Here is a 26,297-nt window from a genome sequence, read left to right on the forward strand (position 1 = left end):
CATCAAGCACAAACCTAAACCTCACCCAGATTCCCAGCATTTTAAGCGCTTAAAAGGATGGGATGGAAGGAGGAGGGCGTGTCTGAGCTGATGATGGAAATATGGTTGTTTTGAATCTGATAGGGGTCATGGTGGGCGCGGACAGGCACCTGGCAGGGCTTCCAACTTGGTCAACATATTTGCTGATTAGACTCAGACTTTGTGTTTTGAGGGTCCTAGGACCACCCACACATTTGGTAATTCTCCAGAGGACTCATAGGTTCAGTTATTCATGGATGCACTTTATTGTAGCCAAAGAATACTAACCAGGCTTATAAAGGAAAAGACACAGGACGTGTTGCTGGAACCAGGCGCAGGCTGCCAAAGTTGTCTCTTCAAAGTGGGGCTCACAGGACGTGCCAGGAGCCCCTGTGTACGCCAGGTCCAAGGCTTTCACGGGGGCTGGGCATATGGGCACAGGCCCCCGTGTGACCTGCTGCAGTTACCGATCCCCAGATTCCCCAGAGGGAAGGAGGGGCTTGCTGTAAACCACTGTACAAACAGCCTAGACCAGCTTGTGCAGCGTGGTTAAGTGTGCCCGGTGTTGAAAACAGCTGTCAGTCAGTGACACAGGCACTATCCCAGGAACTGCGTTCCCAGGAGCTGCAGGAGGGCCTCCTGGAAGCGCTGCTGAGTCCTTGCTGTCCTGAGTGTTCTTGGCTCATGCAGGGGAAATCTCTATGACAGTTACAGGGAGGGACAGGGAGGATACAGGGACCTACATGGATGGGATGCGGTAAAGGGCTGGTAAGTCCTGTCACGTACCATGTAAGATCTAGAACCACCACTAAGGATCTGACTGTCTTCTCACCTGCCCACCTGTGGGGCTGCTGAGCCCAGCTCTCGCCACCCCGTCGCTGTCCATCTGCAGGTATCCTCCCAGGACACTGGGGCACTCCCTGGTAGCAGTGAGGTGCTGAGACATATTCAGTTCTCGCTCCGGGACCTCCAAGTGGCATCTGTGGAACAGGCAGTTTCATAAATGTTGAAAACCCAAAATTTTTTTTTTTGCTGTTTGTTTTAGCAAGCTTGCTTCTTACATCTTCTGATTAAAGACAGAAATACCAGTAAGAGTGGTCTGACGAGCCTGTGGACACCCCCCAACCCCCCAGGGGCTGTGTGTGGAGTGTGTTTGACGAGCCTGTGGACTCCGCACCTGAGGGCTATGTGTGGAGGGTGTCTGTGCAGTGACTCCGTCTGTGCGCGCAGGGACCGCGTCCAGAACTCGGCAGGCCTCATGGCGCACTGTGTCCTCTCTCCCCAGGCCTTGAACCTGGCCTACTCCAGCGTTTACGGCAGCTTCCGGAACTTCGTGGGGCCTCCGCACTTCCAGGTCATTTGCCGGCTGCTCGGCTACCAGGGCATCGCGGTGGTCATGGAGGAGCTGCTCAAGGTCGTCAAGAGCCTGGTGGGTCCCCTGGCACGTGCTTCCTTCACGCCGTGAAGAGTCTGTGCCCACTTGCGATGTGGGGGGATCCTACTCCTCCAAGCAGTTCTCGGACACCAGCTGGGTGTCCAAAACTCAGTTCTGACGCTGCCCACACAACACAGCCTTACGTCTCACAGGTCACGGGCTCAGTCCCACAAGACTGCCCTCCCCGTGCTCCCGCTAGGGCCCCAGACTCCAGTTGCAAGTCCCCTTGTCTGTCACCTGTGCCCTTGACTCACTGGCTGTAAATCAGAGGCTCCTACAACCCCCTTGAAACTTGACGAAACCTACAACCATATAGGTCAGGATCAAAAATAAATTCACATATAGAGGAGTTGGGTCGTGTCACACGGCCATGATCAATCCCCTGCCTGACCCAGGCCTGCCAGGTCCACCAGGGGGTCTGTGCCCCAAAACATGATAACTTGGGAAGAGGCAGGCACACAAGGTGACATGATCCAGTATTGGAGCTGCACCCGTCCATCAGAAGAACGCAGAACCTGCCCTGGGAGGATGTCCTCCCCCCTACCCCCCCCCCAGAGCTCCCTGCCCGCCACTGTCACCTCAGGCCATGTGCGTCTGTAAGAGGGAGTTGTGTTTTAGAACGTGCATTTACTGAGTCCTGCAAAGTCACCCTTTCGGAGGTTGCTTTCCGTGGATGGGATCTCCCCCAGCCAGTGAGTCTCAATCCTGCTTGTCACCTGCGTGTTAGTAAGACCCCTCTGCGTAGGCCAGCACCGCCCCCAGCCTCTGGGACAGTGGCGGCCAGTGGCTGACACAGCCTGTCTGTCCTGCAGCTGCAAGGCACGATCCTGCAATACGTGAAGACGCTGATGGAGGTGATGCCCAAGGTGTGTCGCCTGCCCCGGCACGAGTACGGCTCTCCCGGTGAGTGGGGCACCGTGGGCGGGGTCAGAATGGGTCTGCCTTCCTGGGTGGGAGGAGGTAGGGAGCCCAGCCAGAGCCGATTGTGTGCAGTGGAACACAGCAGCTGGCCTTCAGCTGGGAGCAGGTGTGCATGAAGGTGTGTCGGAGGCCCCGTGTTGGGTGAGGCGCATCCATTAGTCAGGCCGGCTGACCAGGCACCCGGACCTTGAGGGGCCCTGCTGGGCTAACGGGACCAGGAGGGCACTCTGGGGCCTCTGCCGAGAGCCCGTGCGGGTGCTGGGTCACGTGGCCTGATGGAAGCTGATTTGATGCTGTCCAAGTAGACAGCATAATGGTCTCAGCAAGTTTGCTCGTGAGAACATTGTGCTACAGGAGCTGCGTCTCTTAAGAGAACCACCTCTTGCCTCTTATTGGATAATACTTTCTTGGACAACTGTCTGGTTAGGTGACTTTGGCCCAAACATGGCTCACCGATGAGAGACTATTCTGATGAGCAATTGGCCACCGGTGTGGCCAAGCTCCCAGGGGGTGCCCAGCACCCACCCATGGCTGTGGGGTTTGAGGACAGGACAAGGTAACCATTCGGCCACTGTAAAGGGAAATAGCATTGGTGTGGCCTCGCTCAGGAGAATCAAACTTGTCAGAAGGGAGACGAGTGATATTGGGACAATAAAACTTGTGCTCACAGCCTGGAGACTGAAGATTTTAAATATAAAGATGAAGCCATTTAGGCCAAATTCAAAGCTGGTCTGGGACAGAGCGGTGGACTGGGGGCCACTTGTCCCATCTGTCACCCAGCTGCCACCCCATGTCTGCACAGGCTGGTGGAGCCTGGGCCCACCAGCACCGTGTGGAAAGCTCTGTCCCTGGTAGCCCTCTCGCTCATGTGTGCCTGCTGGGGCATGACGCCGTGATGGAGTGTTCCGTCCCTGAGTGGGTCTGAGGTCCCGTGGGGGTGGTGTTGAGAAGTGGGGGGCAGACCGTGGCGGGGAAGGGACAGCCTCTGAGGCAGGCAGGGCCATGGGCTTCTCGCGGACCGACACTCGGGCCTCACCTGTTGGGATGAAGGGTTTGCAATCTGTGAAACCTCCAGCTTCGTTCTCCTCAGGGTTGTTTGGGCTATTTGAGGTCTTCTGAGTAAACGTCTCAGTTTTGCAGTCAGCTTGTGGGTTTTTGACGGGACCTGTGGGTCACAGTGAGTTGTAGATCGAGGTAAGGAGTGCTGACCGCCTTCGTGGCCTTCACGCCTTCTGTCTTTTTGGGTCTTATTACTGTGTCCAGGGCCTCCAGGGGACAGTGTGCAGGTGTCACCGCTGACAGTGACATTGGCTGCAGGCTTTTCATAGGTGTCCTTTGTCAGATTAAGTACATTCCCTTTTGTGCCTGTGAAGGGATATTAAGCGTTACCAGTTACCTTTCCTGCCGGTGCTAGAGACGACGATGTGGGTGGGCTTCATTTATTCTTGTTCTGTGGGGTCTCCTCGAAAGATACACGGTTGACAGGCAGGCTTTGCAGCTGAGTCCCAGCACCCAGGTGCTGCACAAACCGCCCTGAGGAGAGCCCCCCCCCCCCGTGCCCCGCCCACACCCACCCGCTGCTCCTCCCCTGCCCCAGGCATCCTGGAGTTCTTCCACCACCAGCTGAAGGACATCGTGGAGTACGCGGAGCTGAAGACCGTGTGCTTCCAGAACCTGCGGGAGGTGGGCAACGCCGTGCTCTTCTGCCTGCTCATCGAGCAGAGCCTGGTGAGTGGCCCGCCGGGGACAGGAGGAGGCCGTTTAGAGGCCCGAGGTATTGGGGTTACTTAATGGGGTGAAGGCAGCAAGTGCCGTAAAGCACCATTTTTTTCGTGACTATTTAGACTTCAATTTGAATTTGTCCCATTTTGCAAAACAAAGACGCAGCATAGCCCATCATGTGGGCATGTTTTCTTCCCCTGTGGCTGTGGCAGATGGACACTAATGCGTGTGACGTGCCCGCGGCACGAAGCGCTGATGCCCAGGAGTGTCTGCAGCGCCCGACGTGCCCGCGTGAGGCTGTGCAGCACCGCGTGTGGCTCGAGCCGTGGAGGAACTGAAGTGTTACGCTCGGAAATAGCTGCGCGGCCGCTGTGCTGGACAGCGCCACGCCCTGAGAAGTCGCGGGGCTTCCTCCCGCGCTGTTATTTAGCCTGTCCTGCCCTGGTAGCATGTCACTGGAGGATTGGTGGCCTCACTCTGCCTGCCCCTCACGACTAAGGAGGTGGCGTCTTCTCGTGTGGCTGCCTGTGCTGTTACCTGCTCCGTTGGGGTCTGTCGCCCGCAGCTTGGTCATAGAAGTCCTCTGTGCGTCACACACATGCAGATGTCTCCGGGGTGTGGCTTGTCCCTTCACTCTGCTGCTGATCTCTGATAAACCGACCCTCCTGATTTGAATGTGGTCTTGTTTTCTTATGGTGATTAGGGCTTTTTGTGCGAAGGTGGCAAGGAGCTGCACTGTCTGTCCCAGATTGGAATCCCGTGGTGTTGCTGTTGTCCTTGGAAATGAGGGGTGATGCTTCCCAGTAGGTCCAGCATCCCTGCCTCTCAGATGGTTGTACCCAAGTCCCCTTGAACCCAGGTGCTGGTCTGACGACTCCAGACACAGCTCTCTTCTTGGTGGTGACTTGTTCTCGCCAAGGAAGCTGGGAATAAAATGTTTTCCAATCTGTGTAGGCAGCTGCTATTACAATTGGAGATGTTCAGGGTAAATGTGTCCTTTAAATGGTCATAGCACTGGAAAAGGGGGGGGCTCCCGGGACTGCCCGGGGAGGCCATGCAGTGGTGGCACCAGGGTTGGGTTCAGTGACCCTAAATGTTGGTCTTACTCTGAAGCTGTGCGCTGGCTACATGCATCTTCCAGCTTTCTGAAGGATGGTTTCGTTTTGTTTTTTAAATCTTGCTCCCTAAACCCAACCTGACAATTTTGGTAATGTAATTTTTTTTTGTAGCTTGTGCATGTGGTTTAGTAAACGTTCTGTCTTAGGATAGTTTTAGGTTGCTCTTTTTTGGGGGGTTGTGGGGTGGGGAAACAACTCATGTTTAATTCATTGTGACATTTTAAAGTTGTACAAGTGTTTTGACATTAGTCCCCGCTCCCCAGATTGAGACTCTTTAAACCCATTAATTAATCATAGGTTTAATGGGTTTAATAAGTTTACCCTTTCATTTCCTATTTGCAGCACCCAGTATTCTTTTGAAACACCAGACAGACCCGACAGTAGCCAGCAGTGAATTTCCGCCCCCCAGAGGTGAAAAGTTCAGGTCCTCTGAGCTCTCTGGGTTGCAGCAGCACTTGTCCTAAATTGGCAGCTCCCTGACTTAAGGAACTTGACATGGACCAGTGAGAAAAGCTTTTTTCCCTTGAAGGGGAAGAAAATTCACTCCTGAAAACCCAGCAGCTCTGGCTGTGAGGTCTTGCCTCCTGTTCAGGCTTGTTTTTTGCAGTGGAGCAAGAGAGACCCAGCTCTAACGTGTTACGAGAAACAAGACAGTGATGGCTCTACAGGGAGTGACCGGGAGCCGCTGAGATGCTCCCACAGCCAGTGTGTGTGCGTCACAGAAAACAGCAGAAACAGCAGGTCCACAAAACACAGCAGCTAGAATACAAAATCCATTCATCAAGAGGGTGGGGGGTAAATGCACAGGGAGGAAAGGTATTCCGATCAGCCCAGACCCGGGGTGGCAGATGCTAGAAAAGAGCCGCAGAAAACCCTGTGGTCCTTTCCCTCACGGGGTTAGAAATGCATATACTGGTGTCGGGAAAACTGAGCCTTCTGTGCACCAGACGAAAACCCCAGGTCCTCGGAGGGAAGGGCTGTGCAGACTGGTTCTGCCTCCCCTGTGGGAGGCAACAAGGACAGAGCTGGCAGCCTCCTTCCCATCCCACACATCCGCTCTGGAGGGCAGGTGACCCAGTGGCCTGCAGTAGCCTTCGGTGTGGCAGGAGATGCATGCGCTGAAGGTTACTTCCTGCAGAGGCTGAGCTCCCCTGGGCAGACTCAGGTAGACTACCTGTGGAAGAGCCTGCTGCTTAAGAAAACCCACAGAGAAGAGGCGCAGCGGGAAAAGGGGCTCTGCAGGGCTGTTTGCTTCACTGGCGCTGACGATGGACAAAGGAAAAGGAGTGGAGAAGACGCAGCCATGTTAATGTCAGAGGGCTCACCTCTGTGGGAAGGCCACGGGCGAACCCAATCCGAATTAGGAAGGCCACTTCCTCTCTTGTGTTTGACAACTGCTGGTGCATTTCAGTTCCTTTACTGAACCCGTGATACTCAAAGCAGTGTAGTGACTGAAGGGACATGTCCAGGAGACTAAGCAGCCGATCAGCAAGACGGATGGGAAGACTCACAAACACCCCGGATGAGGAAGAGCCTGCAGCACAAGCTCAGAGTCGGCCCGAGTGATGCTGCTGACACTGGGGTGGGGAAGGCATCCGCCCTGGCACCTCCAAGGCCACATCAGCTGTATCTTGAATCCAGATGGCACCCACAACTTGGTGAAACACAAATGGGGAGCACCAAAAGAGCCCTGAAAAGTGACATGAGGAAGAATTCCAGCCATGACCAAACATCTCTGCAGGGACGGATCACCAATAATTTGATGATCCAGTTACTGACGGAAGCACGGGAATAAGCACGCCATACAACAGGGGACACTGAACCAGAATCCTCCGCCCGTCCAGGCGCAGCGCTGGGAAATCCTGCTAACACGTGGCCCCTTCTGCTCCCGCTCATGCCCCGCTCCATGCTCTGGGCCCGCTGCTGGCCCTTTGGCACTGCTCTTCTCTCTTGTGCTGAATTCGAGCATCTGGTTTGGAAATGGTCTGATTCCCCAGATGGAGCCTTTGCCTCCCCTGGCAAGGTCCTGGAGAAAGGTTTGGACACCGTCAGCCATCTCTTCAGCACCCAAACTACCAATTACACAGAGGAGAGAGGAGTGTCTTAAAAGCTTTCATCATGGAAGAACCTGGCAGCTCCGCCACCTGGCCCCTCGCCGACCGTGGACCGCTCGGCTCCTCCCAACTGACCACGGCCTGCCACTGGGTGCGTGTAGGGCCCAAGCCACTGCCCACACTGTGCGTGCTCGGGGAGTCTCCTGCTTGTTTGCTTTGAATGCTGGTTTTTATAACCCTTCTCACTCTTTCTGGTTTGGTTTGGGTGCAAAAATTTGAGCTCATAGGCAATGGCACCTGGAGGCAGCCCAGATGGTGACAGTCTTGTTGGGCGGCACTGCCGGCTGGCAGCCCCTTACCGCCTGAGAGCCTCCGTGTGGCTGGGTCCCCAGCTCTCACTCCCACCCAGCAGCTCTCTTCCATCGGTCAGAAGGTGTGTTGCCTTTCTGTGTGTCACCGCTTGTTTCAGGATGTGTCAGCACTGTGGGTGTGGTCGGAGCTCATGCACATCTCTGCCTGCGCCGGGGGGGACGGTCGTAGGGGCCCTTCCCTGGATTTGAGAGCCCGCCTCTGAGAGACACCCTGCTCTTGGGTTCATGGTGGGTTTCTAGGGGCTCTGCAGCGTGATATTGGCAGTGAACGCTCTCTCTGACATTTTTCTGAAGAATGAGTATGGTGTAGGATTTTCCTTTCTGGTTTAAAGGAGTTTGTGATGCAAGAGCTGGAACTGGGTGCTGGACGAGGCCACCACTCCACCCGCCTCCAGCGTTGTTTACAGGAAGCCCCCTCCCAGCTATGCTGCTGTCTTATAAACTGGGGGTGGGGGGGCCTGCCATGCCAGTAAATTCTGGAAAACAGGCCACATTCAGTGATGGCTTTACTCATGTCTGTGTTGAAATTAAAGTAAATTAAAATTAAAACTGAATTAACAACTCAGTTTCTTAGCAGCATCAGCCACATTCTGAGTACTTAACAGCCACCCGTGGTAGTGACTCTCATGGGAGAACAGAGGGCATGCCCATTGTCCCCGCCTTCTGCTGCTTAGAGTATTTATTATACACCCAATGGAAAGGTAAACAGCTGGCCCTCCAATAATGTGGGGTGAGGGGCGCCGACCCCACCCTCAAATAGCACGGACCCCGTGCGGGTCACAATCGAGGCTCACTGCGTTTTCAGCACCAGATTTCTGTCCACCAGCGCGACCTTCTCTCTTTGCTCTGCTTTAGTCTTTAGAAGAAGTGTGTGACCTGCTGCACGCAGCCCCTTTCCAGAACATCTTGCCGAGGGTCCATGTGAAAGGTGAGCTGTGTGCGTGACCACGGGGTCCCCACTGCCCTTGGCAGTGCTCATGCACCATCTGTGCCACCCACACCTACAGGCCACGTTGTCTGAGTTCGGTGCCTGCTCAGTCGTAACTGGGGGTAATTGGTAACATATTATAGTTGAGTGAATATTGAAAACATGTTTAGGACTGGAGTGTGTGCTCTGGGTAGCAGGGGTTGGGGTGCTGGGTGGCTGGGCTGGAAGTTGTTGCAGCAGGATGCAGAGGGCTCCCTGCTTTTGATGACATTTGGAATTTTCAGTAAGTTTTAAAAAGTGAATATTGAACAGAAAATCAGTTCTGTCAGTTTGAATTAAAATATCAAATGAGCCAGTTCTACAAAAATATGTACCCTGTTAACTTAAAAATCCTGTTTTTTGATAAAATGACAATTTTGCAATCATTTTTCACAGAAAATACAGATTATAAAATATTTTTTCCACTGCAGAGGGAGAGAGACTTGATGCCAAAATGAAAAGACTAGAATCGAAGTACGCCCCACTGCATCTTGTGCCTCTGATCGAAAGACTGGGGACCCCACAGGTAACGCCTGTTGTGACGGCTGCTGCTCGTGATGGGGGCGTTCACGTCTGGCCATGGCGGGGCTGGGCGTGGGGCACGGGCTGTGGCTGAGGCCGGATAGGAGGCTTCGTGAGGCAGATGGGCCCCAGGCCCATGTCTCAGTGGGGTTCGTAGCAGGACCTCATCACGGGGTGGCTGGGAAGTTTGAACGAGCTAACACGTGCGAAAGTGCTCAGGACATCGCCTGGCATGGAAGATGGACATGGTACAGGTCACCTGTTTTTGTTGTCCATCCCTTCATAAAGAAGGCATTTGCATGAGATTTGAGGAACAGAATGTGGAGTGAGAGACAGGAGGTACGGTGTCAGGGCGGAGCTCTACATTTCTGTGTCAACTCAGCTCCATCAGGGTTTCTCGTTCTCGGCACTGTCACCATTTTAAACCATGGTGAGGGGGGGCTTTCCTGTGCACTGTAAGTTGTTTGGCAGTGTCCCTGACCTCTGTTCACTAGATGCCACTAGACCCACCCCAAACTGTGACAACCAAAAATGTGTCCACACGTTGTCAGATATCTTCTGGGGGCAAAGTCATTCCAGGTTAAGGACAGCTGTACTCAACAGCTCTCCTTGCCGTGAATTATAGTTAGTCTATAAGACATATAGGTAATAGCTGACGTTAATTTTGTGGATGCTTATATGGGAAAATCCTCCTCTGTGAACCGAGATGATCGGAAACCAAAGTGGAATGGTTTGGTCAGTGTTCCAGTGTCCGGTGACTTTCCGTCTTTTCTACAGCAAATTGCAATCGCGAGAGAGGGGGACTTGCTGACAAAGGAGCGTCTGTGCTGTGGCCTGTCCATGTTTGAAGTCATCCTCACCCGGATCCGGACCTTTCTGGACGACCCCATCTGGCGCGGGCCCCTGCCCAGCAATGGGGTCATGCATGTGGACGAGTGTGTTGAGTTCCACAGGCTGTGGAGCGCCATGCAGTTTGTCTACTGCATTCCTGTGGGCACACACGAGTTCACGGTCGAGTAAGTGATGCTCAGTGCACAGGGAGCGGGGAGCGGGAGCTGCGTTCCCCTGAAAATAGACTAGAGGTTTGCTGAGCTGCTTTAAAGCCACCCAAACGGAGGTCCTCACTTAATGCACAGCAGCTGGCTCAGGGCTCGGCTTCGGGGAGCCCTTCCTGGGAGCCCTTCCTCAGACAGGCCCACAGCTTCCTGAAGTCCTTCCTCAGGGAGGGTCCACACTCTAGGGACAGGTCAGGAAACAGTTCCAGAGGGACCCACAAATGGCCACGCCCGGCAGCTCGGCGCTCTCTTCCTCGGGTGGTCACTGCCGTCGGGGTCACGGTTTAGTGACCGTGCCTCTGCTGTCGCCCCTGGTTCCAGGCAGTGCTTTGGCGACGGGCTGCACTGGGCGGGCTGCATGGTCATCGTCCTGCTCGGGCAGCAGCGGCGTTTTGCCGTGCTGGACTTCTGCTACCACCTCCTCCGAGTCCAGAAACATGACGGCAAAGATGAGGTCATCAAAAACGTGGTACGTGCCCGCTCCGCAAAAAGCCTCTTTTCTGGTTCTTACAACGTCTGGGAATCCCAGGGACCTGAGGTGCCACCAACTGCAGCTTGCTTTTACTCCCCAAATGAATCGAAATGTAATTGGGAAGTAAAGCGGCCTGGCAGTCAGATACTAAGGATCCCGTTTTTATTCTCTTCTCATATTCTAGCTCCACTGTGGCAGGTTTTGTCTCCCGTTTCAGGCTCCTCTCGTGGTAGGCAGTGTGATTTCTGGCTGCTTTTTAGATCTTTTTGTCTTTGTCGTTTTATGGATTCTTTGTGATTGAATTCTAGAAAATACTAAGCCATCATCTTTTCAAATATTGTAGCCTTTCTTCCATTCTCTGTATTGTTCTTTGGGTACTGCAAGTAGACATGTGTTAGATTATATTCTGGCCTCCTTACCCTTTGCCCTATAGTATTTAGTTTTTCCTATATCGTTAGTTTTTACTTCCGGCTCTCTAGGCCAGAAGCCCAGGGACAGCCTGGCTCAGCTGAGCCTCTGGGGATGAATCTGCTTCTAGGCTTTTGCAGGTGGTTGGCTGGATTTGGTTCCCTACACTTGGAGGACTGGCATCCCTGTCTCCTTCCAGGCTCTTTAGCCCACATCCCTTCTCATGCTTTCCACAGCCCCTCCAGCCGAGCCGGGTCAAGTCCCTCTCACCACATCCTTTCTGCCACATCTCTCTGCCTCCAGCTGGAGGACGTTCTCTGCTCATGGCTATTAGTGTGTCCAGGGCACTCCCTATTCTAAAGTACATCTGCGAAGTCTCTCTTGCTGTGGAAGGTCACATGTTCACAGGATTCAGGGACTGGGGGACATCTGAGGGGCTGCTCTGCCTCCCACACCTCCATGGCCTTCCTGTCTGGGCTACATGCAAAGTACTTTCTTCAGTTAAGTAATTCGTTTCCGCTCTGTCTTCAAAACTCTTATTCTAAAATTTCAGTTTGGCTCTTCTTCAGATCTTGGTGGTTAATTGATAATTGTTTCTTTTTCACTGAATATTGGCCATTTTTTATTTCTTCACACAATTCACGTATTTTATTGTACGTCTTTTACTTCTAGCGTCTGAGGCCTCCAGGGTATCTACAGCTGACATACTCCCTGGGTGTCGGATGCTTTCTGTGCCAGGTCTTGTCTGACTAAACTCCATCGGGACTGCTTTTCTCCCCAGGTTTCCATTGGCTTCTCATCTCCAGGGGCTGTTACCACCTTGGCACCACTGTAGCCTAATTAGGGTCCTGGCTTCCCAGGGAGTGTCCAGGTGTAGTCCAGCTTTCTCAGAGCCCAGGCTGTCTCCTCATCCCATTGCTGCTGGTGGCATCTGTCCCTGAGAAGTCTTGCTTTACCTCCTTCCTGCATGGGCACAAACAGCAGTACTTTTCGAGTGTGTCCTGTGTGCTTTCCTGATCCAGTTCTGATGCAATAGAACACTGTGTGTCGAAGCATCCTGTCCACTGTGCCAGGATTCTGAAACGTGTATTCCATTAGATTACTGGTGTTTCCCCACTGACCATATTACCTAGACTTTTAAAGTCCCAGCTTTTAGCACACCATAGGTTCTTAATACCTGTTCGTTGAATAGGCTTGTAAGTTGTACAAATGAGAAAGTCTAGTTAATAGCATGAAACCAACAGAGGAATGTGTTTAAATGCAAAATATATTCATTGTTCCAATAGTTGCATTAAAAAGATGGTATGTATATCAATAGTTTGCTATAGTTTTTCTGAGAAAATGTGAAAATCTTGACATTTTAACTGTTGCAGCCTTTGAAGAAGATGGTGGAGAGAATTCGTAAGTTCCAGATTCTAAATGACGAGATAATCACCATCTTGGACAAGTACCTGAAGTCAGGCGACGGCGAGAGCACGCCTGTGGAGCACGTCCGCTGCTTCCAGCCCCCAATCCACCAGTCCCTGGCCAGCAGCTGAGGGGTGCAGATCATCTGTGTTTGAAGTCCCAGTACTGACTGCGTTTCATAACTATAGGGCATGTTTTTCTTTTCATAAGCAATCAGTGAGATTTTCAGGGGCTATTTTTCAGTATCTCTGTGCCTGTTAAAGGGGGTGCTTTTCAATCTAAAAATTTTATAAACTTGACTTATTTTTCTAGACTAAAATGGTATATGCTTTTGGTAACTAGAAAGTCTGAGACTATTGGCTGCTGTTGTTGCCATCATGTTCTTACAAAGTCATTTTCCATTTTTCTATGGAATATTCCAACAGCTATGTCATAAAGCTATGTCCATTTAACCCTTAGCAAAGAGTCAGTAATGTTTAGGGGGAAATTTATGAACTTAAGCAAGAAACTTAATACCAGGTAATTGTAATGAAATCCGATACCATTTAGAATTAACCTTAATGATTGTTTAGCTTTTGTTTAGGGGTTTTTCTAAAGGTCCTTTTTATGAATTCTAAGTCTTTGTTCCCTTCCCTTTTTTGTGTCAATGTTTCAGAATTTAGTGAACTTGATTCCTATTTCTACTAAATGCCATTGTAACAAAATCTAATTTGTGAGGGATGATTTAAAAGTTACAGAAATAAAACTAATGAAACCTAGTTGTGCTCACTTACTGGGCCCGTATGCCCTGGCTCAGACAAGGTGCTGCGTCTGCTTACCCACGTTCACAGACTGGGCCCAGCAGGTCTGCGTCTCGGCCACCTGAAGCCTTGAAGAACGGACAAGGCCATGTTAGGGAGTAACTTCCATGTGGCTTGGGAAACGAAACACTGAAGTCCAGCAGCATGACACGCTACTGAAAATAAAGTGAGCACTGTTTGTTCCATTGTACTGTTTTACCCTGAGTAACGGGAACTGGAGCTGTTCTTTACAGTTACCCAGAACTGTTGCTTTTGTTAACATGAACCAACAACTGTGGGACCAGCACTCGGCTACCAATAAGTGGGTATCTGCTCTCACCCGATGCTGAAAGTACAGAGTATGATGAAAAATACTGTCATGACTCAAAGTAACTCACATGACTTAATTACAAACCAAATAATATGCAGTAGACACTCATGTACCAGACAAAGGCTGTAAGATGTTAAATAATTAAGAATTTATTATTAACCTCTGCATTCTCAATGAGGGCAATATCCCACCCAAAGGGGTGAAAATTGGTTCTCACTCTATTATGTACAAAGCACGCATATACAGAACATAAACAAATATACAGTGTATCTGTGGTATTAAAATTATATGGGGGGAGGCCGGTAGGAAAAAAAAATGTCTGAAGAGGCTCCCTACAGGGTAATAAAATGTCGGGAAAGGGGGAGTTACTTCATGAAACTTGGAGACGGACAAGTCTTCCCTGATAAATGGAGAGCTTGTGGGGTGTCAGCGCCATCACCACCGGACGCTCTCACATACACACCCCCACCCTGGACAGTGGGGTGCCAGTGGTGGCTGGTTACACAGCAGTCAACCTGTGACCCCGGGCAGGAGCAGCAGAGTAGACATAAGCCCACGTCCTGCCTTTCCCCGAGTGGATACTGTCACCTTTTTTTAAGGCCAATTAATTGCTACGATGACAGGTCCTGAAGCTGGAGGGAATTCATTATACTATTCCACATTTTTTGCATATGTTTGAAATTTTCCGTAAACATTTTTCATTGATGTTTTTAAAAGACTGAAATATATAGTGTTCCAAACAAACTCTCAAGCAAAGTAAAATACTTAGTACAAAGAAACCAGATTTTACAAACATCTTAAGTTTGTTCTAAGCATACAGACTTAGAAAGAACTTCATTTCAATTTGTCTTATAACAGGAACTAAATTTAAAAAATTACCCTAGTTTTCTGACTTTATTTCCCAGAGTTGTTAGAAGATCCAAATGACAATAAAACGCATTATGAAAATACACTGAAAAGTACAAGAGCTGATGTAAAACGGTAATCTTCCAGGTATCAAGGGATTAAACTGAAACAAAAAACCGGCCTGGCGCCCGACAGGAGCGGGATGTGCTGGTTTCACAGAGGCCATATAGAAAGGCCGTCAAATGTGCGCAGGCACAAGTCACAGCCTGAGAACCATTTCTGAGCGGTGATTTCATACCCTTTGTTTTGTAAATTAGCTTCCTTCGTGTAATAACTTAGGATTCTCTTCAACATTTCAAAATTAAAATAATTCATCAAACAGGAGTCATTTTTGTAGGTAAGGTAAATCACAGGATAATGTATTGGGATGAATTTGTTCTTTTCCAAATCAAAAAGCCTTAAAATGGTCAGGGACTGATGGAATCGGGATGACAAATGTACATTTCAGACTTTCATCATCAATGAAAAAGCATTTTCATAGACCTTAAACTCATTAGTGCATTTAGATTTTGGTGAAGGAAAACTTTAAACACTGCTACAATACATGTTAACAAAAATTGGCCAGGTACTGAGGTCATTTTAGTGAGCTACCATCATTTAAATGTAAGAAAAGTAACTTCTTGGTCCAACTTTACAAAAGATTGTCTCTAGAGAACATTATTTGAAAAGAGTGCTTTTTCAGACACATTGTGATACTCAAATTCACTTACCAACAACAATTAAAGATTTACCTTTGAATTACTTTTCTTAAAAAGCTGTCAGACTTCCATTTCTTCGGGAGATATTTTCACCAGTGTGCTGTTCAATGCCACAGCTTACACTTTCTTCATTACTAAGAACCTCATACATATTGGTGAGATTGCCATTCGTTGCTTTTTCATCTTTTCGAAACGACAGAGGCAGACTTGCCAGACTAAAGCTGACGTCTTTGAAGGCATGCAACAAGAATATCCCCACAATGATTGTAAAGAAGCCACTCAGAGTACCGATGATGTCATCAACAGGCATGTCTTGCCACTCCTTAAAGAGAATAGCTGAGCACGTTAAAACGGACGTTGTAAAGAAGACGTAATATATCGGAGTCACGATGGAAGTGTTGAATATGTCCAGCGCCCGGTTCAGGTAGTTAATCTGCGTGCTCACGCAGACCACGAGGCCCAGCAGCAGGCCCCAAGCCAGGGGCTGGCGCAGCACAGGCTTGCCAGCAAACAGCTCCTTTAGAGCAATGCCCAGGCCCTTCACGCAGGAGACCGACAATGCCCCAATCACAGAGCAGACTGTTATGTACACGAGGATGTTTGTCTGTCCGTGGCGAGGTCCCACCACGAAGATTAGTATCAAGGACACAATGACGACGAGGGTCGCAAAGACCACAAAAGCTGCAGGAGGCCAAGACAAGTTGTATTTAGTCAAATGTTTGAATAGTGAAAGAAAACAATCCAAAACAAACTTTCAACTTGAAAGGAAGGAGAACAGTGTGGCCCTAAAATAGAAATGGGCCTTTGGCCGCCCAGCAGGCACTCACGTGCTCACATCGGCCATGCCGTGCGCTCTGGAGACCGGATGTGCTTCACACTCAGCAACTGGGAAACCATCACCAAAGGCAGCCCACAGCCGTCCATTCTAGAAATACCATGCTACTTCCCACCCACTGGAGTGGGGTAAAGAAGGACAGGTGCAACTGGAAACTAGTGCACAGACATCATGAGCTGACCTTGAACGCTCAACAACTGATAGATGCTAAGAACAAACAGGAGTTAGAAATCAAGTTTGTTCTAAGAGGAGTAAGCTTTTAAAATATTTTCCCTGCTGGAATAAAGAATAAGTCAAAAAGAACTTGAGAATTACTGTCAGGGTTCTAGCTGAATATGGAGACTTGACCCCAGCATGACGACAGCTCACGACGGTGTGGCAGGGCGCAGGGACATCTCGGCCATCTGCACGGATTCCCTTTAACCCTCACAGCCAGAGACACTGTCCTCTGCACACTGAGGCATGCACGTCCCGTGCATTTACTCTGATAAAACAGGCACAGGAATTTTACAGACCAGGAGAGGACAGCAACAATAGTATGGAAGCCAGAAAGCAGAGGATTAATGGATAGAGCAGAGCCAAGAAAGCCGAGTCCCCAATCAGCAGTGATTAGAAAGTGACTCAGTTTGCAACACAAAGTACCTCTGGAAGTGGGGTGAAGAGGAGACACTGAAGCAGCAATGAGATCCCCTGATTCGAGCTGCAGGACACTGGGCCAGCTGAGCGTGGGCAGTGGACTGAAGAGCTGCAGCATGTGCCTGACGTTTAGCGACCCCCCCCACCCCCCCAGCTCCCAGGATGCCCGCAGGCAGGCAGGAAGGCGCCGGGGATCCGAGCAGCCTGACTCAGAAGGCAGCGGAGGGTCAGCAAGACAGGCACCCAACCAACAGAAAAAAGTGAGGCCACTGCTCCATGTAGGCTGAGGAACACTTCAAAACAGATCCATGAGCATCCCACAAAAACTAAAACGACCACTGATATCCCGAGAGAGACCAAGATGAAATACAGCGCAATGGAAGCAGCCAGAACTCAAAGGACTACATCTGAAAGAGGAAGCACCCGAGGTGAGGCCAACAGTCCTCTCTGCTTTCTCCCTCGGGGCCACCGCGAATTCTAGAGCAGGGAGTCCAGACCAGCAGAAGGCGGTGACCTGGGCGTGTGCAAGTTTCAGGAGACGAGTGAGGCGTGGTGGGCGCACACGCTGCGGTCAGAGGAGCCAAGCGGACAGCATGCTGAGGCCGCCAGGGCGAGCAGGCGCCTGCAGTCCTGGGTGCTGAGACAGACACTGGTGTTCTCAGCTCGGAGCTGCAAGGTCCAAATAAATACCCCAGCCTATCACCTGAGAGCCCGCAGGTCTATGACCAAGAATAAAGGCCAAATGGAAAGAAAGTAGCCCTGACAAAGCCTGAAACAGCCCTTGAGATTGGAGGTGATCTCTTGCACTCTTCTCTGCCTGCCAGAAGAAATTCACATTCACTCAAACCTCTGCTCTTGGTAATATTCTGTGGCCAGCATCAATCAAAACTGCCAAAGACAAAATTAAATGACTAAAAACAAAAGGGAAAACACAAATAAAAATAGGCCCATGAATAATCCTGATACTGAAATTCATACAAAGACTTGAAAATGACTCGGGCTCCGGGGACGTGCTGCCTAGCAGCAGGCACGTGCCTGCCACTGGCGTCACCTCGGCTACCGCGGGAGCAATTCACTGCTCCGCGTCACAGTAAGCCACTGGAGCCACCTGCCTCTTTACATGCACACAGGTTCTGATCAAAGTAAACCCTGGATGAAAGAGGGAACTGCAGGAAGACTAGGGAAGCCTTTCATCTTCTCACCTGGATCCCCAAGCTTGTGCGACATTTCATTCAAGGTCTCGATCTCCTCCTCCTTTGGCGCATGGATGACCATAACGGTAGATCCTAGAACACTCAGCAAACATCCAATCTTCCCGTGAAGATTAAGTCTTTCACTTAGAAAGTATGAAGAAAGAATGGCACTAAGATGGGGAGGAAGTGGGGAGAAGATTAATCAGCTGCTCTTCTCATTTTCAAACATCAACATAACTCAGATTTTAAATTACTGAACTCAAACTAAAACACTGAGCTTGTAAGATTCTGGCTTTCAGTCAAAGTGAAGAAAATGTATCCAATCATAAAATGAAAGCTTCTAGGGAACCCCCTCCTTCATCATACTAAACCAGGAGAGTTACCATCTTTCTACTGTAAGAAATCAATATGGAATTTACAATAAATGGAGGTATGGTACAAATTTATATCCTAAGTAAGAGTCTATGTCCAAAACCAATGCTTAAAAATCTCAACTAATTTATCCCTACTGGTCAATGCATCCTTCTTACATGTTCATTTAATTGTATATAATTTGTCTATTAAATTTCCAAGTTTTAACACTTTATAGTTTTATCCAAATATAAAAAATACAGTATATTTTTTAAAAAGTTAGCTAGTACTATCACTCTGCATTATTATAATAAAGGTTTTCTGTTAAAAAAAAATACAGTATAGGGGCCGGCCTGGTGGCTCAGGCGGTTAGAGCTCCGTGCTCCTAACTCCGAAGGCTGCCGGTTCGATTCCCACATGGGCCAGTGGGCTCTCAACCACAAGGTTGCCAGTTCAATTCCTTGAGTCTCACAAGGAATGGTGGGCTCTGCCCCCTGCAACTAAGATTGAACAAGGCACCTTGAGCTGAGCCGCCTCCTGGATGGCTCAGTTGTTGGTTGGAGCGCGGGCTCTCAATCACAAGGTTGCCAGTTCAATTCCTCGACTCCCACAAGGGATGGTGGGCAGCGCCCCCTGCAACTAAAATTGAACATGGCACCTTGAGCTGAGCTGCCGCTGAGCTCCCGGATGGCTCAGTTGGTTGGAGCGTGTCCTCTCAACCACAAGGTTGCCGGTTCGACTCCCGCAAGGGATGGTGGGCTGTGCCCCCTGCAACTAGCAACGGCAACTGGACCTGGAGCTGAGCTGCGCCCTCCACAACTAATACTGAAAAGAACAACAACTTGAAGCTGAACAGAACCCTCCACAACTGAGATTGAGAGGACAACAACTTGACTTGGAAAAAAGTCCTGGAAGCGCACACTGTTCCCCAATAAAGTCCTGTTCCCCTTCCCCAATAAAATCTAAAAAAATAAAAAAAAATAAAAAAATACAGTATAAACCTAAGTATAATATACAGAAAATTAAGGATAAAAGACATGTACTGTAATATATCTTTACATATTACACAGTATCTTGAAAAATTACATAATTTACATGTAATACTGATTTACATAAAATTTATATATAGAAATCAAATATATGTGTGTATATACACATACATACACACACACACACACACACACACACACACACATATCTCAACTAACTGATATATCTATCAGTCAGCTTTGGGACTAGTAAACAAAATCTAGATTTCAGCATGGGCAGAGCTGTTTGGACTAATCATTAAAATAACAAGAGTAGGTCACATCTTGGACTGCTCTTTCCTTGTACACAAGTCTGGCTAGTAGGGTTTCTGGGTGGAATTCCCGCCCGTTCTCAGGAAATCAGGAAAACTGGCTCCTTGAGCCCAGGTGGTTGGTTTTATCGGCTGTCACTTTGCAGAAACGATTCATTGTGGAGAACAGAAAACAGTTTGTATCTCAGGATTCGAGAATGGGAAAGCGAAAAAAATTCCTGAGAACCCTACTGGCCAGTCTTCAGAGGCACATGACCTAGCCGCAATCAGTGATTTTCTGTCATGGGCACAGAAATCTATCATTACCAGTGCACATGTCATATGATAAATGTTGTGACAAGTGCAACTTGGAGTTTTAAAAGACTGCAATCAAAGTGAAACTAGTACTGGCTCTGACTACAAGTAAGACAAAGCATTTTATCCCACAAGTTCACCGCCAGCCAGCGCACAGAAGGTAACGTTCTCAATGATGTTTACATGTGGCTTACGCTGAACACGGGGAATCACATGGTACTGAATACTTCCCGGCCCCAAAGGCGGCGGCTGTTTGACACGTGCAGCACGGGGTCCTTACCTTACTAGCACGCTGAGAGCTCCCAGCGGAGTCACTAGGGTGGCTGGTGCAAAGGCATATGCAGCAAAGTTGGCCACCTCACCCGCTCCCACTTGGAGATGGACAACAAAAGAAAATGCTCAGAACATTAAATGCCTGCATTTTATTTACATTTACATTTTTATATGCTACTTCAACTGTATTTAGTAATTTCCATATTTCCTCCCAACTACTCATAAGGGTTCTCTTACAAATTATCAACATTAGAACAGAGTCCAAACCAGTCAGAAACAATACAAAGCTATACTTTTAATTGAAGAGTTCTAATTTATACTTACATCTAAGCTTTCTAAATAAAAAATCTTAATATTTATATCCTGTGACAATAAACACAAACCAGTTAAAAGCAGCTAAAACTGATGTGAAAGCACTTCTCCCGTGTCTTTTTCACTGGCTTTTTAAAAACTCAACTCTTACATTCAAAAGATATCCTTGGGTACCTACTACGTGCCAGATGCCTTCCTAGGATCAGGAGACACAGCAGGGGAGCAAAGGTAAGACATGGCTCCCCTAAAACTCACACTGGTGAGGGAAAATACCAAATGCACGGCAAGTTTCCTCCTCCTAAAATGTAAAGCAATGTGTCCTTCACTTTACATCCCTTACCTACTTTACTCCTTGTGAATATCAGCATTTATCACTAACACACACATTTTGTTTTTCTTGTTTATTATCTTCCATCTAGAATGTCAAGTCTCATGTAGGTAAAGATTTGTCTTTTTGTTTGTTTAACTAATGTATCTCCAGCACCTAGGACAATCGGCATACAAAAGATAGTATTTACTGAATGAATAGTCAAATCAGCCTCCTTGTTATTTCAGCTGCTCTTAAACTTAGAGAGAACATTTACATAATTCAGACACGAATACTCTGAAGCCTTGGTGTCTTAGGATCATTTTTTCTGTGTACCTTTTAAAGGAAATCATCCAAGTAAGCATGGATAGTCTTAACAAATGCTTCCCTCCTCTCCAATGAGTAATGAAACCAATGGAGGAGGAGGAACTGAAAACAGGATGTTTTCTATCATCTTTCACTCTCAAAATTACCTTCTCAAACCGAGCAGAATTTAAAAAAACACAAAGGTCGGTAAGACATGTTTTAATCATATAGGCAAAAATTCTTCCCATTCAAATTAAATAAGCTATTAAACTGCTAAATTACTTTTACAGGCTTAAATTTTACATATTTTGAGTTTTGTTCATTAAAAAATAGGATGTATTTAAACTTTTAAAATTTGGTAATAGTATATAAAAATACTTCAATATACAACTATAATACTTTCTTGACGTGCTGTGAATACATACTTGATAGCAGTCCAGCCCACCACAACCATTCTTTAAGGTATGCATGGCCACCTTGACCTGTGAAGGAAAACAGATTTCACTTCTTTGGAAGATTATCAGGCTCTTATAAATTTATGACAACTATCAGTAATGACAGATTTTAAAATATCTCATTTGTTGATTATTACTACTTTGAATAAAGGTTTCATCATGATTTCCTAAGGGGGTTTCTTCGAGAATATTTTTATGATTATATAAAGAAAAAGAAGATGTGAGGCTCACGAGAATATTAAAAATGTTTAGGTTTGTAGTGTTGAATGAAGGAATTAAATCAATCCTTAAATATTCAGTTTATACTTCATTCTTTTGTGAACTCAGCTTTAATAAACAAAGAAAAAGAACCAATAAGAAGTAGCCCGACTTCAAATGAATTAGTCTGAAAGCTGATAAGCCACGAGGTGTGGACAAGGCCCACTTCTGAGGTAGTAACCTTGGAGAAAGGGGTCCTATATTGACCCCTAATGAAAAGACTGAGCACTGCTCATTGTCTGGAGTGGCCAGGATACGCAACCTGCTTTTTGACTTGAATTTCCTCCCAACCAAACTAATAAAATCAAGCAATTGGTACTTAATGCCCTTGTCCAAAAGAAAAAACCAATGCAAATAAACCCTCTGCCAAGCATACCCATCATGGCCAGTGAGAGTACGTGCCTTGGGACCAAGAGTGAAGAATAAATAAATGTACTTGTTCGAGCAGTATATGCCGATACTTCCTCCTGTTCCCTAAATTCTAACAGAGGCTACTGTGAAGACGGCTTCATTAGGTTTAGCCACAGACATGGACAACAGAAAGGGGAGGTGATAACCAGGTCCAGAACAAGCAAAAGCTGAATGACGGAAAACTGACCAGAATGCAACATGCTGGGAGCTGTTGTGAACGCACCACACAACATCAGAGTAGGGTCCACTAAAATCAAGTACACCCAGGGCCTCCTGACCTGTCAGCAGTTTCTAGGGAGCAACTGGGACCATCCTTCAGAAGTTCACCGAACCGAGGACGCATCAACCCAGATAAGCCCCCTTTCCTTCCTGCCTTTAAGATCATTAGGAAAAATGGCTAAGGTCAAAGTCAAATTCCTACTATTACGGACCAAGGAGCCTAGCCTCCAGTAAGCTTCTGCCTCTTTTCGTAGACCCTTACTTCCTTTTCTGTAGACATATCAAAACTTAAAGACAAGCCTGGCTGCTAACTGGGCATCAGTACCTGCCCCCACTTCGGTACTAACTGTGGGAGTGAGTAGTTAACTTACTTTGACACCTTCTCATCACAAAACTGATGTTCGATTCTCTATAAACATTTATAACTAACTCTTGCACAGTTCCAAGTTCTGAACACACTCACTAGGAACGAACACGTGGTCTTCTAAAGCCAAAGAACCTGAGCACATAAGCACACACTGATGGCATTTCAGTCACATTCGGCACAACCTACCTGCTCTCATGGAGCCTTTCCTGGCAAGTCGCAGAAGGCCTTTTTTTTTCAAAATGAAACTGCCTCCAATGAAAATGCTGGAGCTCATAGCCAATCCCAGACCAATATAAAAGTCATATTTTCCACGTCCTTGGCTCATTTCGTTTGTTACTTAAGAAGTCCCCGTGAATCACATTGACCACACGACAGAGAACTGCCAGTGCTGGAGGCAGGATGATGCAGTCTTCAAACCTAAACAATGAAAAACAAAACGAGATTTCACAGAAGGATCTTCACAGCTCATAAGCAATTCAAAATTTGACTCCATTTCCCTCTTCATAAAGGAATATTTTCTTTACTACTATTGAAAATAAATATTTACTGTTTATATTTAACACTAACCTAATTACATTTCTTCCAATTATGGCCAAAAATGGCACCATAATATACAACTATACTTAAAAACCTGTGGATTGAGGGGCTTCTATTTTAACTAGGTTGGTTAGGAGGCCATGTGGAGAAGTAACATCGAGCAAAGGCTTGAAAGAGATGGGAAAGTAACAAAGCAGAGAAAGGTGCAAGTGCAAAGGCACTGAGGTCTGAGCAGGCATGCAGTTTTCTAAGAAAATAAAGGCCACTGTGGGTCACACTGAGTAAGCAAGGGTAGGTAGGTACCACAGCAGGGTATTTTTCTACAATAGAAATATCCTGAAAATTCCCATGATTCTTTTTTATTACTACTTCTTTCTACCAGAAACCACTACCACTTATTGTACACCCACGGGAGCTCTGTTCTGGGTGATACATTATTTCTAACCCATACATTGAGAATAAAATATCATTACCCGCACCTTACAGCTAAAGAAACCAAATCTAGAGGTTAAGTTGCATGCAGAAGACCACAAAATTATAACCTGACACGGAACCTAAGGTCCACTGGCCTCTACCCCTCAACTGTCCATTCAACAAAACTTTAAGAGTTCTTAGTCTTTACTTCTGCTTAGCTTCCACGGCTATAATTTTTTCCAATCTCTCATCTGGCTAATTATTTTTAAAAGCATAAATACTACAGAACCTATAACGGCAACCCTAATTTAGCAATATTAGTTATTAATTAAACATTTAACTTACATGTAAGTTTAATAATATGTTGTCTCTTATGAAAAAAAAAGGCTGGAAGAAGTAGAGATGACTTATTCACTCTCATCTCCTCATAAATAATACCCTTTATTGTCATTTAAACTGTTAAACCCTGGCAGAGTAGCTGTGGCCTGGAAAGAAGAAAATACCGAAGTAGGCAAAAAGACTGAATAGTTACTAAGTACTTTTTAAAATTTGGTGACTAGCCTCCATGAAACAAAGATCTGTTCTCTCATATTTCCTCTTATTAAAAAAAAAGGTACTAAATGGGCACATGGCAGAGAATTTCTAGAAACAGAACTAAGACGTGGTCTTGTATTAAACGAATTGAACATTCTAGTAAAGACGTTAAAGAGACACAAACACAAAACTAAATGTATACTGAGTTTTGTACAGTTGTATGCAGCGGGAAAGGATTAAGTGACTTTATAAAAGTTAGTAAATTAAAACAGCAGACTTCTGAGGTTGTTCAATTGGCAGTTAATAACATCTCCACTGAGACAATCTTCTAAAACTCTCTTATTTTAATGAACTTAATGAACACACGCCCCGGACAGGGCCACGTCAGGTTTCCGTGGGACTTAATGACAACCAGTTGACGGTGGCGTTTCCCGATGCAGGTGACGAAGAACACCGCTTCCATCACAGAACACGCACGGGGTCCCAGGGCAAAGAAAGGCGCCGCGAGCGCGCGTCCCAAGCCGAGCGGAGCCGGGGGGCCTGCGACGAGCCCCTCCGCGCTCGCCGTCAGGGAGGAAGACCCGCGACCTCACTCACCCGCGGGCGCTCCGGATCCGGCCACTTCCGCTCCCGCCCTCACACAGGCCGCAGGGCCGCTCCCTCCTGCGCTCGCGCGGCCAGCGCCTTCGTCGCCGTCCAGCGGGAAGTGAGAGCATCCGGAGCTGCACCCGCCTGCGCCGTCTCCTCCATGGGGAGCCCGCGGGGAACTCGGCCCGGACGACCTCCGGACCTGCGGTGGCAGGGAGCGACGACCGCCGCCGCGGGGAGCCTCAGCGCGGCCGAGTGACGTAAGGCGGCGCGCGCACGCTCAGTGCAGCGCGGAAAAGGTCCGGTCCCGGGGCGTGGTCGGGCCGACTTCCGGGTTCTTTACCCCGCGAGGGCGGGGGACGGGCTAGAGCGGGGACAGGAGGCTGGGGCGTGTCGGGGACCACGAGGGGCGGGACCAAGTGCTGTGGGCGGGGCGAGACGCCGGGTTAACTGTATGAATCCCGGAATAGATACGATCTTTGGGCGAGTTTGTGGTTTGGAAGGGCATCTCGCGACACTTGGATTTATTTACTTTTCATGAGATACGTGGGAAACCCACTGTTAGGCTATCCCGCTTTGGCTCCTCCTACGAAAGCATTTTGGGTGAAAATCTTTCAGAAATGAATCATATACTTATTGAACCAGAAAATGCAAATATAATTTGCTCTTTGCAGACTGTAATCCCATTGAGCTGTTATGTTCTGGACTCCTGACAACTCTGGTTTTGGGATAAGTAACTATGCGGCTTCTAATTTAAAAGCTTTTGATCTGAGTTTGGCGGTACCTTTGGTCCCAGCCAAATTCTAGCTCAAGGACGTGTCAAGTAAGGAATTACATTGAATATTAAAAGATGGTTGGCAAGTTGGTCTCTGGTGATGTGGTACATGATGAAAAACAGCTGATTCTCTCCCCATCCATGTGCCCACATTTTGCAGAGTGACTTTGTTCATGGTGATGATTTCAACGTATACCATCATGACATATATCAAAACTTACCAAATTGTATATTTTATGTATGTGCAGTTATTGTATGTCATTTACACCTCAATAAAGCTGTTGCAATGCTTTGTCGTTGTCACAGAAGTGTAGGCAAGTGTGGGGACAGAGCCAGGAGTGCAGTTTCCAGGCTCTCGCCCTCACGTGGAAAGGTGCTGGCTCAGGTAGTAAATGGCCATCAGCTGTGGCTAGTTGGCCGTCAGCTGTAACCAGTGAGCCACTGGCCACTAATATAACTGCCATGGCTACGCTTGCAGGAACATGGTGGCTGAGCTAGCAAGAGCGAATTGCAGTTAGCACGGCGGATTGCAGCTAGCAAGTGACGTTGGTTGGCAGAGAGAAGTGGACGGCAGGTTGCGGATAGTGTGGCTCCTGCTTCCTGTGTCTCCAACCCAGCCACCAGTGAGACTATAGTGGTATGACTCCCCTATCTATGGCTCCGTGGGTGTTCCTTTTTGGCCTCACCATAGCCTGCGTTCTTATGTGGGGAGCGGGACCAGAGACCCTGCATTACACCCTGGATAACA

At 48.0% G+C, this 26,297-nt stretch overlaps 2 protein-coding genes and 1 pseudogene across 6 annotated transcripts in view; 1 reads left to right on the forward strand and 2 right to left on the reverse strand.

Moving 5' to 3' along the window:
• The window catches only part of CYFIP1 (cytoplasmic FMR1 interacting protein 1), a 59,980-nt gene extending 46,752 nt beyond the window's left edge, over positions 1-13,228 (forward strand). For all 4 annotated transcript variants that reach the window (XM_074317259.1, XM_019753209.2, XM_074317258.1 and 1 more), the window contains exons 24-31: positions 1,304-1,447; positions 2,266-2,356; positions 3,972-4,102; positions 8,495-8,567; positions 9,038-9,132; positions 9,906-10,144; positions 10,505-10,652; positions 12,437-13,228. In XM_074317259.1, coding sequence (XP_074173360.1) covers positions 1,304-1,447; positions 2,266-2,356; positions 3,972-4,102; positions 8,495-8,567; positions 9,038-9,132; positions 9,906-10,144; positions 10,505-10,652; positions 12,437-12,601 — 1,086 coding nt within the window. In that variant the 3' untranslated portion in view covers positions 12,602-13,228. The remainder of the gene's footprint in view (positions 1-1,303; positions 1,448-2,265; positions 2,357-3,971; positions 4,103-8,494; positions 8,568-9,037; positions 9,133-9,905; positions 10,145-10,504; positions 10,653-12,436) is intronic.
• LOC141568179 (etoposide-induced protein 2.4 homolog pseudogene) lies at positions 6,468-7,416 on the reverse strand (annotated as a pseudogene).
• Positions 13,229-13,706: 478 nt separating the features above from the next.
• Positions 13,707-25,046, reverse strand: NIPA2 (NIPA magnesium transporter 2). 2 transcript variants are annotated; one of them, XM_019753211.2, is made up of 7 exons: positions 24,784-25,027; positions 23,998-24,137; positions 22,888-23,118; positions 21,417-21,473; positions 20,074-20,164; positions 17,858-18,018; positions 13,707-15,865 (listed from the first exon to the last, which is right to left on the reverse strand). In XM_019753211.2, the coding sequence occupies exons 3-7, from the start codon at positions 23,024-23,026 to the stop codon at positions 15,234-15,236; spliced, it is 1,080 nt and encodes a 359-aa protein (XP_019608770.2). In that variant the 5' UTR covers positions 23,027-23,118; positions 23,998-24,137; positions 24,784-25,027; the 3' UTR covers positions 13,707-15,233. The 2 variants fall into 2 exon arrangements, with proteins under 2 accessions (XP_019608770.2, XP_019608769.2); XM_019753210.2 differs by lacking the exon at positions 23,998-24,137 and having other exon boundaries at positions 24,784-25,046.
• Positions 25,047-26,297: the final 1,251 nt, after the last annotated feature.

This window comes from Rhinolophus sinicus, linkage group LG13 (assembly GCF_036562045.2).
Source record: "Rhinolophus sinicus isolate RSC01 linkage group LG13, ASM3656204v1, whole genome shotgun sequence".
NCBI lineage: Eukaryota > Metazoa > Chordata > Mammalia > Chiroptera > Rhinolophidae > Rhinolophus > Rhinolophus sinicus.

What these genes read in the sequence shown, in the direction of transcription:
- NIPA2 (XM_019753210.2), bottom strand. Translation starts at nt 23,026, where the DNA reads ATGAGCCAAGGACGTGGAAAATATGACTTTTATATTGGTCTGGGATTG. An exon ending in GAAAGGCTCCATGAGAGCAG is followed by an intron (nt 21,474 to 22,887) that starts GTAGGTTGTGCC and finishes TTTCCTTCACAG; the next exon opens with GTCAAGGTGGCCATGCATAC. An exon ending in GCACAAGCTTGGGGATCCAG is followed by an intron (nt 15,866 to 17,857) that starts GTGAGAAGATGA and finishes GGCCTCCTGCAG; the next exon opens with CTTTTGTGGTCTTTGCGACC.